This window comes from Octodon degus, unplaced genomic scaffold (assembly GCF_000260255.1).
Source record: "Octodon degus isolate 3935 unplaced genomic scaffold, OctDeg1.0 scaffold00011, whole genome shotgun sequence".
Classification (NCBI taxonomy): Eukaryota; Metazoa; Chordata; class Mammalia; order Rodentia; family Octodontidae; genus Octodon; species Octodon degus.
The window spans coordinates 25640126-25652614 of record NW_004524587.1 but is presented as its reverse complement, the minus strand read 5'-3'; the positions used below and the strand labels follow the sequence as shown (position 1 = coordinate 25652614).

The 12489-nt window shown below is 42.4% G+C and overlaps 2 protein-coding genes across 3 annotated transcripts in view; one reads left to right on the top strand and one right to left on the bottom strand.

The window, feature by feature from the left end:
- The window catches only part of Ccdc113 (coiled-coil domain containing 113), a 24423-nt gene extending 19965 nt beyond the window's left edge, over nucleotides 1-4458 (top strand). For both annotated transcript variants that reach the window (XM_023709439.1, XM_004625933.2), the window contains 2 exons: nucleotides 2888-3043; nucleotides 4359-4458. In XM_023709439.1, coding sequence (XP_023565207.1) covers nucleotides 2888-3043; nucleotides 4359-4442 — 240 coding nt within the window. In that variant the 3' untranslated portion in view covers nucleotides 4443-4458. The remainder of the gene's footprint in view (nucleotides 1-2887; nucleotides 3044-4358) is intronic.
- Nucleotides 4459-4857: 399 nt separating this feature from the next.
- LOC101567418 (inactive serine protease 54-like) lies at nucleotides 4858-8257 on the bottom strand. Its single transcript, XM_012513571.2, has 3 exons — nucleotides 7260-8257; nucleotides 6564-6695; nucleotides 4858-5408 (listed from the first exon to the last, which is right to left on the bottom strand). The coding sequence occupies exons 1-3, from the start codon at nucleotides 7482-7484 to the stop codon at nucleotides 4875-4877; spliced, it is 891 nt and encodes a 296-aa protein (XP_012369025.1). The 5' UTR covers nucleotides 7485-8257; the 3' UTR covers nucleotides 4858-4874.
- Between the last annotated feature and the right edge of the window lie 4232 nt (nucleotides 8258-12489).

The following is a 12489-nucleotide window of genomic DNA, read 5'->3' as shown; positions in this document are numbered from 1 at the left end:
CTTCTTCCAATTTTATGTGTATATATCTGGTAATATGAATAGCTGGTTGTAAGACAATACCATGTATTACAACAAATACTATGAAATTCATATTACTTTGTTAAGTAAAATTCTGTATGAGTTGTCAAAAATAAATAAATTAATTAATTAATTTAAAAAATAAAAACATGTCAATAGATTGGAGCTCAAAGAAAAATATGTAAGGTCCTATAGTTAGTCTAATATAGATCATATGTGATATGTATATGATCAAGTGTCTGAGGAAGTTTTGGTACTGACATCTTTATGATAAAGGTGGCATTGCACTAAGTGAAGGGGAGCTAGACATTTGAATAAATGATTAGGTGTAACTTAGCAATTTATAAAAAACTAGATCTAGAACCATATCTTATACTGAAATGAAGTCAGGTATATCAAAGGTTTAAATGTAAGTAAAAAAATTATTGATGTCCCTTAAAACTAGGCAGACTTTGTCATAATGTTGGAATGAGGAAACCTTTCAAAAAATGTAAAACATAAAAGTGTAAAATCAATAAAGTCAGCTATTGGGTTGAGAATTAACTCAGCGGTTTAAGTGCCTGCCTGGTAAGCATAATAACCCAGGTTCAATCCCCAGTACCACATGCCATGCTGGCCCCACACCATGCCAGAGCCACTGAAACCAGGTGTGGTGGTATGCACCTGTAATCCCAGCACTGGGGAAGCTGAGACAGGAGGATCACTATAAGCCCAAGCTTTATAGCAAGACCCTGTGCCAAATAAATAAAATATTTTTTTAAAAAACAAGGTCAACTATATGAAAATGAAAATTTTTCTGCAAAGCAAAAACTATAAAAAGATAAAAAACTAAAAAATATATATCTAACTCTACAAGGAATTAGTTGGGGGCACTGGGGATTGGAGCTAGGGCCTCACAAATGCTCGGCAAGTGCTCTACCACTGAACTACATCCATAGCCTTTTAAACTTTTTGAGACAGGTTCTTACTACATTACCCAGATTGGCCTTCAACTTTCAATATTCTTGCCCTAGCCTCTTAAGTAGCTAGAATTACAGGTGCAGACCACCACCCAATTACAAGGACTGGGGGCTAGGGAGATGGCTCAGTGGAATAAGCGCTTTCCTGGCAAGCACAAGGGCCTGAGTTCAATCCCCGGTTCTGAAAAAAAAAAAAAAAAAAAAAAAAAAATTACAAGGACCAACCTACGTATTAAAAAAAGTTTTACAAATTAATAAAAATAAACTAATGGAAAAAATAAGATTTTAAATAATGTGCAGGAAAGCTAAAAACTCTCAAACACATAAAAATATTCTACCTCATTGTGTGAAGGATACAAGCTGAAGCTGTAATGGGACATTATTTTTTCTCTAGATTAACAAAGATTAGAGTTGGTAAGAATTTGTGATGAGCAAATGGCGGAAAGCAGGCAGTGGCAGTCATTGCTGCAGAAATGTAGTTTACTTGATCATTATGGAGAGTAATTTAGCGCTAATTAGCAAACACGAACATGCATACTTGCATAGGGCAAGCTTTCTCAACTGAGGCACTACCGACATTTGGGGCTGAATTTTTTTTTTTCTTTTGGAGGGACTCTCTTGTATAGTATAGGGCTGTTAGTATCCCCAGCTTTATTCTACCAAATGCTAGAAGTTTCCCCCCAGCTGTGATAAACATTTCTTCAGCTATGCCTCGTCTCTTGGGTGCTAAGTCACCTCTGGTGAAAACCCCTAGAGCAAGCGGTTTCACTCCAAGTAGTCAGTGCTACTGAAAAGCTTGCCTGTTTACAATGTGACTATACTCAGAAGATTAGTAATTGCGGTGTTATTTGTTATATTAGCAAGAGCTGGAAGAGCTAAGTGGCTCCTGAAGGGGACTTCCTAAGTTATGATATATACTCAGGGAAAACCATGCAGCTGCCAAAAATAATGCATAAATCATGTATTGATACAGAGGAAACGTCAAGATTTGAATGGAAATAACAGCCAGATTAATAAAAGTAAATAGAGGGCTGACCAGATAGCTCAGCAGACTAACCGCCTGCTTTGGCAGGCATAGAGACTTGGGTTCGATCCCCAGTGTGCCCTGCCAGCCCCGTCCCTAGGGCGCATGGAGACTGCAACTGAGACTGGGCGTGGTGGTGCGCGCTTGTAAGTCCAGCACTTGGGAGACTGAAAACAGGAGGATCACTACGAGTGGGATCTGCATAGTGAGACCCTGTAGCCCCTGTACTAAATCCATAAATTAAATAAATAAGTACATGTGACTAGAATGTTACTTTTTGGGTCAAAAAAATAAGATACCTGCTTCAATGTTAAAAAAGAATCTTTGTGTCTGACTTGTACTGTGCATTTGGTCATTCTTCCACGATCTCGATACAAAGCATATTGATCATGATTGTTCTCTATGTCAAGAATTTTTTTTCATAAAAGAAAAGTATTTTATATTTTCCTTTTAAATATCTACTTGTATTATATTAAAATAAAATTAGAAAAAGAAAGAAACATAAAAGTAGCATCTGCTGCTGGGATGGAGACTTGCGTGAGTGGGGTGCAGGGGGCAGTGGGAGCTTGTCACTTTGAACTGTATGGAGAATCCCAGATGATATTGCAGTTGACATAGTGTTGCAAGCACTTCACACCCTTCATGACTGGTGTCTCTGGACTAAATTAAAACATGACAGTCTGTTTTGAGGGGGGAAGGGAGGGAGGGAAGGAAGGAGGGAGAAAGAGAAAGAGAGAGAGAGAATATTTTGACTTCCCCACCTTCACAAATTTAACCATGACTTTTTAGAACTACCTTGAGACTGGGTGAGAAATAGCAGGACCAGCAGGTCCTCAAAGCAGAAGCCACTAAGGTTCCCTGGGGTAATCTTTCCTTCTCAACCCAGGACCGGGCCAAAGCAGAGGCTTTGAACAGGAAGCTTCGGAAGGAGATGGCAGAGTTCCGGGTGCCACCAGTGATGATGTACGTCCGGGAGAAGATCTTAAATAGGGACCTGGAGAATACCATCAAGATGTGGGAGAGGAAAGTGGAGATTGCTGAGGTGAGTCACCCCAAGGCGGACCTGAGCCTTGGTGACGCGGCCTTGTTGGTGGGATTGGCCAGTCTTCTGAGCTATCAACTTTTTTGTTTAAGTTTTTTTTTTGTTGTTGTTGTTGTTGTTAATATTATAGAGATATTTGGACATACTGTGTCTGTGAGAAATTTTAGCAGTTGCCTTAACTATTAAACCAAAATGAAGGATGATTTTTTTAAAATTGGTTTTCTTTATCAGGGGGTTGGTACTGGGAATTGAACTCAGCACCTTGAGCTTGCCAGGAAAGCGCTGTGCTGCTTAGCTATATTCCCCACTACAAGTTTTTTCCTTGTCAGGGACAAAGTCTTCTGAGGTATCTGGGAGACACTCTAGTCATACTATTTTTAGTTGCTTGTTAATGAGTTTAGAAACTTCTAAATCTTTCTACACTGAGTAATTTACTTTTTGCTACTGTATACATGAAAAAGTCAGCTTTTAAATAAAAAAATAAAATAATGGATTTTTAATATCACTTAGAATCCAATTCCAAGTGTTTATACACTCGCTGTGAGTTTTTAACTAATCCTTTGAATATGGTGCGGGATACACAGAAAATATGGTTCTTGTGAACTGTAGAAGAGAAATGGGCAACATGAAAACAACATGCTTGTTTCCCAAATGAGGAGCACACCAAGACTGCCACAGCCAGGTTACTAACTGAGGTCTATAGAAGACACCATCAGTGTAGCTTAAAGCCCAGTCACAGAGCTGGATGCAGTGGCGTCTGCCTATGATCCCAGCCACTTGGGAGGCTGAGACTAGAGAGAGACCAGTTCAAGGCCAGCCTGGGCAATTTTGTGACTTAGTGAGATTTTGGTTCAAAGTAAAATAAACCATAAAATGGACCAGGACAGAGCTGAGTGGTAGAGTTTGTGCCTAATACATGAGGCCCTAGGTTCAACTCTCAAGACTTCAACAATATCAACAACCATGACCAAAAAACCCAGGTAGGCTGCTTGGGAAATGGGCTTGGGTTTGATGTCTAGTTTCTCGCTCCATTTTCCATGTCATTTTCTTCTTCCGCTGTGGACACTTGGTGGCAGAGAGTAACTTAGGAGTAAAACATGGGCCCATTAATCTGAAACTGTGAAGTGGTGCAGAAGCATAGCAAAACCCTGCTCCCTCTTCGCTGAACAGAAACGCGTTCTTTAGAGGAGTCTCCCCGGTGGTCCCTGCCCAGAATGCGCAGGTCACCTGTACCAGCAGCAGGGCCACACGAGGATTGCATTTGTACTGGGCACACTGATTGACCTTCTTCCCCTGGCCCTTTTCATTTGTGCAGATGTCCTTAAAAGGCTACCGCAAGACTTGGAACAGAATGAAGACAACCAATGAGCAGTTGCAAGATCTCCCCGCTGGGAAATAACCAGGATTAGGCCACAGTTTGCGGACAAGAAGTGATCCATTAAATGATTCAGCTCTTTTTAATCATGGGGTCCTCTCACTGTTCCCTGTGCTAGCTGGTGTCCTCCACTCCCAGCCACATGGATTGTCACCTTCCTGGGCACATCTGTTGCTGGGAATTGTCTTTCCAGCCTAGCCTGAGCTCTTAACACCAGTGAAAGAACCACAGGGCACTCTTGTGGTTTGACATTTAGTTCACAAGCATAAATAAAAGTGACCCTCTCACAAGTGGGAGTGGAACAGAGGAGGGAGAGCCAGCCTGGCGTGTGCCGTGGGTCTATGCGCAGCAGCCCACGCATGCAACTGTCCAAACCAGACACCACAGCAGCACAGGGGATGCCTGGCACTCAGCATGCTGAGTTTTCTCTTCAGTTTGATGGGTTCCTTCCTAGATCTACACACTGCTGCTGAAGAAAACAAGCATGAAAAGAACCAAGATTTCTTGAGGCTGCACTGTGTCCTGGCCTGCAAAAGACATCTTCCCAGCATGCCCACCGTAGTAGTCATAGTACATGGGGTGAAGAGCCATCTCGGCAGAACTGTCTGCTTGCTGTAGGCCCTTTACCCTATGGTCTGGACCATGTCTAGAGCTAGAGCTGTTTACTTGTTGTAAATGTACACTGGGCTTTCTTTGTCCTTGGGGGTAGGATTGGGACCATCCTACATGGCCCTGTTGAGAATATGTAGCCTGCGTCACGACTGCAGGAAACCTATGGTGAGAGAAATGGATCAACTTTTCCCAGAGGTGGAGTGAAGACAGGGGAGGGCCAGCCATGCTGGCCTGGGATGTGATCCAATCGCTGTAGTCTTCCACCTTGGTATACAGATAGAAGCCAGGGCATTTCTCACCACCGTGGGTCAGGAGTCCTCTCAGGACCCACAGATCCAAACCCTGCAGCTGGCACATCATGGGGCTTCCTGGCTCCCCCTGTGACAAAGGACAGAATACTTCAGCCTCCAGAAAAGAACTTGTTTTCTTTCTTATTAGATCCTTATGCAATTTACTATTCATTCTAGAAACATACTGGTTCTCCCTGGAAAGAGGACAAATTATAGGATGCTATTTCAAATCTACCCAAGTACAAATACAAATTCCAGCATGGTGACTTTTAGTTTTATAGTAGGAATCATTGGTGGGAGCTTGAAGCTTGCCTATAGCTTCCTGATTCGTATTTCATTTTCTTGCCCCTTTCTAGTACTTTGATGAGCATCATCCCTGTCTTTCTGCTTCTTGTCTCTTGAAGGTTTATTTCTTTGCTTCCTGGCTTGGACTGATTTTGTTTCTCCCTTTTCTCTATCATCTAAGCTACCATGCTTCCACTCTACCATTGGAGCTACTCCCTCCCATCTGCAAGCCCTGTGGAATGGGTGGGGAGCTGGGAAGACAGTCCCCAGGAGCATATGCTAGGCAGGGTTCTTCTCTGAGTTTAGACACCAGGGGTCCTTGAATAAGTGGCTGTGGGTTCTGTAGACTATCATGAGACAGGAGGACAACCATGTCTGCGCATCAGGGCTTCATGCACAAGAAAACCCCAGTGTCTGATAAACAGAAGCCTCAGAGGATGCTAGACACAGTGACCCCCCCCACACACACACACCATAGACCTGCTTGAGGTGTATCTGCACATGGAGTTTGGACTCATATTTTCACATGTTTAGCTTGTTATAGAACATCAATTGCCAGCATTGTGGCACACAGCTGTAATCCTAGCACTCTGGGAGGCTGAGGTGGGGGCCTGCAAGCTCAAAGCCAGCTTGGGCAATTTAGTAAGACTGTCTCAAAATAAAAGTAAAAAATAAGCACTGCATGTGTATCTCAGGATGTAGGCCCTGGGTTCAATATTCTGTACCATCAATCATCAATCATCTGTAACTCAGATATGCTTAACCATGTTACAGAGAAAATAGTAACTAGTAAGTCCATTCAGTAGATTTTTACTGAACCCTTGCTATGTGCCAAGGACTATTTGCCTCAGAGACATCCATGGCCCAAATCATTGTCCCTGCCCTTGGGTCCAAGACACCCTTGACATCACCAATGTGTACTCTCAGGATTTAGCGTCTACTTTTATTATGTTCTTACCAAGCAGACAGTGTCAGTTTCCTGCTCTTTGTGACTGCCACAGCCCGTTTTCTGGAGTTTGTGTAGGGGACACAAGTCAAGGTCTTTCACGAAGATTCTCCTCAGGATACTCATTGTCATGTGATTTCCTGTCTGGACCATGCAACAGAGAGCCCATGAATTATTGAGAAGGAAGCCCCTTAAGTCAACACAACTGCAACTCACATATACAAATGGAAATGAGTAGAAAAATGTCTCTATATATCTTTGCTTCACAGAAATCAGAACCTCTGTCTGATTTTATACTGAAACTATCTTTGCTTTAAACTTAAAGGTGTAAACATGAAGAGAATATTGCACCCTTCCTCCACATCTAAAGAATATCCATGTCCTCATTATTTTTTTCTGGAGAATGACAGAAAACAAGGATGATTTAGAATAGAGGAACAACCAGCTCTGGCTCACCTCATACCCATTCTAGACAGTCCTCTACCTGTGTACTTCAGTTTGGGGACAGAGACAGAGGACAAAGAACCAGTGTAATGTGAAGATGGCTCCAGAAAGGACAAGCACAGGGAATCTCCACTGATTATTGGAAGATCCAGCCCAACTCTGGAACTTCAAGCAACCAGAACCAGTAAGCCTAGAACAGTTCATCCAAGGCACCCCCCTCGCCAGCACACACACAGACTCCTCTAGGAGAAGGATTGCATTAACTGCAGATGTGGGATTCCATCCTGACACCCAGCAATTCTTCAAGGCTGGGAGCACAGGCCGATCCTTCTCCAGGAAGCAGATGGACTGGACCAGATCATCGAAGTGCATCGCTGAGTCTGTCTTCAGGAGGGCTATGTTATTGTTCATGGAGTAGTTGTCAAATTCCTCATGGATGATGATGGTGCTGACCGGGTACTCTATGTAAGAATTCTTTCTTGGATCCATGTTAGCTATACCAACCACAACGATGGCCTCCTTCCTGGAGAGAGAGAGAGAGAGATCAGAGGAATCGTGAGAAACCTTTCTATTTACTGTATTTTCAACCTGGAATGTTCACCCTGCTCATCTTCCCTGGGTCAATCTTTGCTCACTGCTTTTGATCTAGTCTCTGGGAACATTTTTCTGAACCCCTAGGCTTGTACCTTTCCCATATGAGCCTGTAGGATCTTGGGAATGCTTCTGTCTTAAGACCGTTTATCCTTCCAACCAAAGATGATATTAACATATTAATGCTTGGTAACTTTTTTCTATAAACTTCTTTTTAAACATAACTTTAATTGGCCCAAATATGTAACCATGACTCCTGATCTTAGCACTTAATATTTTCATACGCACATCTTTTCGAACGATAGACTCTGCAAATACTCTTTGGAGAAGTTTTGGTTTTAATAACGATACATTTTAATGCACAGCATTACTTCTCTTGGGACTCAACCAGTGAACTATGAAAATAAAAAGCAAATGTAGACATCTTAAAACCAAGACTCTTCATAAAATCCAAAGCTTAGAATCAGGGGAAGGGAAGACAAAAGCAGGGAAAGACAGCAGGAATTTATGTTGTAGATGACACTACCATCAAGCTCAGAAAAAGTGGGTCAAGAGGCTGCTCGACAAAGAAATGAAAAGGAAACCCTGTCCCATCAGTAAAGTGAAGACTGAGTTGGCAGCAACATAGAGAAATAACCTCAAAACACACAAATAGGGAGGTAGAAAGTAGGCTGAGAAAAGTGACCCAAATGAAGTGGAAACCAAGACTTTTAAATGCTATAGAGGAAAAGGACAGACTGGCTGTCCAAGGACAGGATCTTAGTCAGGGCCCTCTTGCTAGGACAGAAGTCCCAACAACTACCACTTAAAGAAGAGGTTCTAACTGACGTACAGTTCTAGCCCAGGGTCAACCAGCTCTAAGGTAGAGAATAGCTGCTCACATCTGGGGCCAAGAAGCAGAGAGGGAAGCAAGGAGCAGGAGAGGGAGCTGTGGCTGTTAGATCAGGCCCCAGTGACCCTCCTCTTCCAGTCAGGCTCCACCTCCTGCCCGCACATTGAGATCCAGAGGCACCATGATGCAGTCACCTTTCAAAAGCCCAGCCTAGGGCTGGCCATACAGCTCAGCAGATTAAAGCACCTACTTAGGTAGAGTACAGTGGCCAGAGTTCAATGCCTCATGTGCCATGCCAGCCCTGCCCCTGTGGCACACTGAGACAGCGATTGGGACTGGGCATGGTGGCGTGTGCCTGTAATCCCAGCACTTGGGAGGCTGACAACAGGAGAATCACTACGAGTCTGATCTGTGCAGTGAGATCCTGTAGACCCTGTACTAAAAACATAAAAAATAAAATAGACTGTGTGCACCCTTCTAGAGAAAGGTGATCTGGAGAAAAACTAAAACAGCCAGAGGGCCACAAGGGAGGGCATCAAAATAGTGAAATAGCAAAACTATTTCAAGACCTAATTTAAGAAAGTTTTCCAGAAATAGGATTTCAATCAACAATTTGGAAAGATATTCTATTCCAGAGAAAACATTTTAAGAGAATGACTCTACAGAGCCATAACCTGCTCAGGTGCCAATAGGCATCAGACAGCATACACACGTAAACGGGAGAGTTCATTAAAGGACTCTTTATAGCCAGAACCCAGGGAAAGCATCCTGTGATGTAGGCCGAAGTCACAGTGGGGTGCTGATGCTACCTGTGGGCTGTGGGAAGAGAAAGATGAGCTGTAGGACCCCTCAGGGCCATGAAGACACCATCTTGCTCCTCCACTCCCTCTGATCCCTAGTCAGGGCTTCTATTGGCCAGACCCAACTGGACCCTGAATTGGAGAGTACCCACAGGAGTCAGGCTTCTGAGCGCTGGTGAGGAGTGGTGGGGGGGGAGAGGGGAGAGAGGCAGGAGAGCTAGTAAAGTTGCTGGACCTGAGACCTGAAAGAGACCTGGGGAGTCCAGACAGCAAAGACAAAGCCATCCTGACTTTGGCTGTATGATATATTATCTAACCCGGGAACTTATGAAAAAGAGAGTGCTGACAGCAAGAATCTAGAGTCATAGGTGTAGACCAGGCTGTCCCAGGACAAATGGCCCTGTGCTAAGCCAACCTGTATAGAGATTCAAATGGCCTCGGACTTCTCTAGCAAGCTTACTACTAGATTCCAGGGTAGGGGTGGGATCAGATGGGGTACTGCCTATAAAACCTCAAAAGAAAATAAACTATGAGCCAAGAATTTAATTCTTAAGTAGTCATTCAGGTTAAAGGACAGTACAACTTTTTGTTGTTGTTGTTTATTTGCTTTTTTGGAGACTGGGTCTTGCTATGTAATGCAGGCTGGCCTAGAACTCATGGTGATTGTCCTGCCTCAGCCACTCCAGTGCTGAGATTATAGGGCTGTACCTACATCTTGCACTGCAATATCTTTGAATATCCGAAGACCAAGGAAATGTGGTCTTAGACAACCTTTAAGAAACTACTTGAAGACAAATTTTAGTCAAACAGTATACAATGAAGAAAACTAGCAAAACATCAGGAAGTATGAAGTTCATCATAATAATGAGCTAAAATGGAAAGAAAAAGCTTTTGAAGTGCAAAATAAAAATTTTTAAAGTGCAATATAACTGAAGTTGGAAATACAGATATAGGTATGTAGGTCAATTTTGATCATCTTTTATATGACCTAAACATGTTACTCATGTGCAGTTACTATATGAAGTATCACAGGTGTGGAAGTATGTAGAAGAATTGAGGCGAACACCAAAACACATTTATAATCCATTAAAATTGGTTGTTGAAAGAGGAGAGAAGTGAAAAGATAGGAAGCCTGACCTTGGTCATAGCAGAGGTTAAAAAGGAACGTCCAGCTCAAGTCATTTGCAGGAGAATGGGTGCACCTTGAGACGAGGATATTAAGTGAAATAAATGTGACACACAGGGGCTGGGGAGATAGCTCAGGCAAGCGCAAGGGCCTGAGTTCAATCCCTGGTTCCGCAAAAAAAAATAATAGTAATAATAAATAAAGAGGGCCGGGAAGATGGCTCAGTGGAATAAGCACTTCCCTGGCAAGTGCAAGGGTCTGAGTTCAATCCTCGTTTCCGAAAAAAAAAATAATAATAATAATAATAAATAAATGAGACACACAGGCTTAAATATCACATGCTTTTTCTTAGGTGAGAAACTAAAAATATAAATAGATTATAAGGAAAATAAAAGATAAAAGGGGCCAGTGAGATAGCTCGGCAGTCTAAAGCACCTACTTAGGCAAGCTTAAGCAGGTGTGGGGGACTGCAGTTTGATCCCGACACCATATGCGGTGCCAGCCCCACCCTCAGGGCAGGCTATGCGCGCCAAAAATAAATAAATAAATAAATAAATAAATTTTTAAAAAGGAAACAGGGAGATGGCCTTTTGCAAAAAGGGAGGAGATCGAGTGATAGAAAGAGCAGAGAGGAAAGGAGAAAGAGACTGAAAGGGGAATTAAGATGGTGTGAACATGTACCAGCCCCCCAAGGAGTGGCGTCATTATGAACTACAAACATGGAATAAGAAAATAAAATCTTTTAAAAGATTGTCCAAAAAGAAACAGAGGTTTTTAGTGTCTTCCGTGACATGACAGCTCTAAGAAGAAGACAAAGTAGAAGTATGAACTCCCTAAATCCATCAGTGCACCCATCTAAAATGAAAGAAATATCACAGACTAGAAAGAAAACCAAGAAGCAATAAAAACAGAAACACTACCTAAAATGGAGACAAGAAGTGGGAGTCTCATGCAGAGCACCAACTTGGAGCAGAAGGGCCTTGAGACAAGGAAGGGTCTTAGTGAGGACACAGGGTCCAGCCTGCAGAGAGGCCTCACGGGTGTTAATGTCTGCAGCAAGTGACCGGCCCACAGAGGGCAAACTACAGGACACAGGCCAGCAGGCAGAGCTTCTTCCTGGTAGGAAATTTAAATTCACTTCGGACACCAGGGCAGGTCAAGCAGAAGCTTCGCTGCGACTTTACACGTTACATACGCCAAACACAAAGAATCAACTTTTAAATTTATCGGTGGAAAAGATTCTTGTGGACCACATTCAGTAGACGTGAGAAGCTCAACAAATTCCTAAATAGTTCACTATGCAATATAACATGAAATTAATAATTTTAGGGAAAAGAAACTAGCACATAAACTCTAGCATCCACATATTTAAAAATTCCATCTTTAATAAAATCCTTTAGTCAAAGAGAAAATCAAAACCAAAACACAAGGCTAGATAGAAAAATAAGAATAGTGGAAACACTGCACAGAAAGCAGAAGTTCAGTATGGGGCCAGTTGGCAATGGCTGTAAGATTATAAACACACCTAACTTGTTCATGCTACAGTGCAATTGCAAACATACATGTATAAAATTGCATATGTACAAGTATATTGCAGCACTTTTTGGTTCTTATAAAAGATTGGAATGACCCAAATTTCCACTGTTAGAAGACAGAGTGATTTTGGTTTATCCATAGCAGGATATCGTGCAGCTCCCTGTGCACTGGTAAGGGCTCCAAAATGCAGGGGAAAGTGAAAAAAATATGAGGTGGGATAATGTATATATTGTGCCACCAGTGGTACTGGAGAATATTACGGATGAAGTTGTGTCCCTGACTCCCCAAAATTCGTATGTTGAAGCCCTGTCTGCCAATGTAGCCATATTTGGAAATTCAGACATCCTGGAAGTAATTAAGTAGCCCAGCATGGTGACACACACCTGTAATTCTCATACTCTAGGAAGCTGAGGCAGGAGGATCTCTAATTTGAGCCCAGTATGGGCAATTTAGCAACTTAAAAAGAACCTGTCTTTAAATCTAAATCCCCAGAACTGACAAAAAAAAAAAAAAAAAAAAAAAAAAGAGAGAGATCTTTCTGCAATAGATAATTGCAAAAAGAGGGAACAAAATGCATTCTCAGGCCCTGAGTTCACCCAGAACAAACCC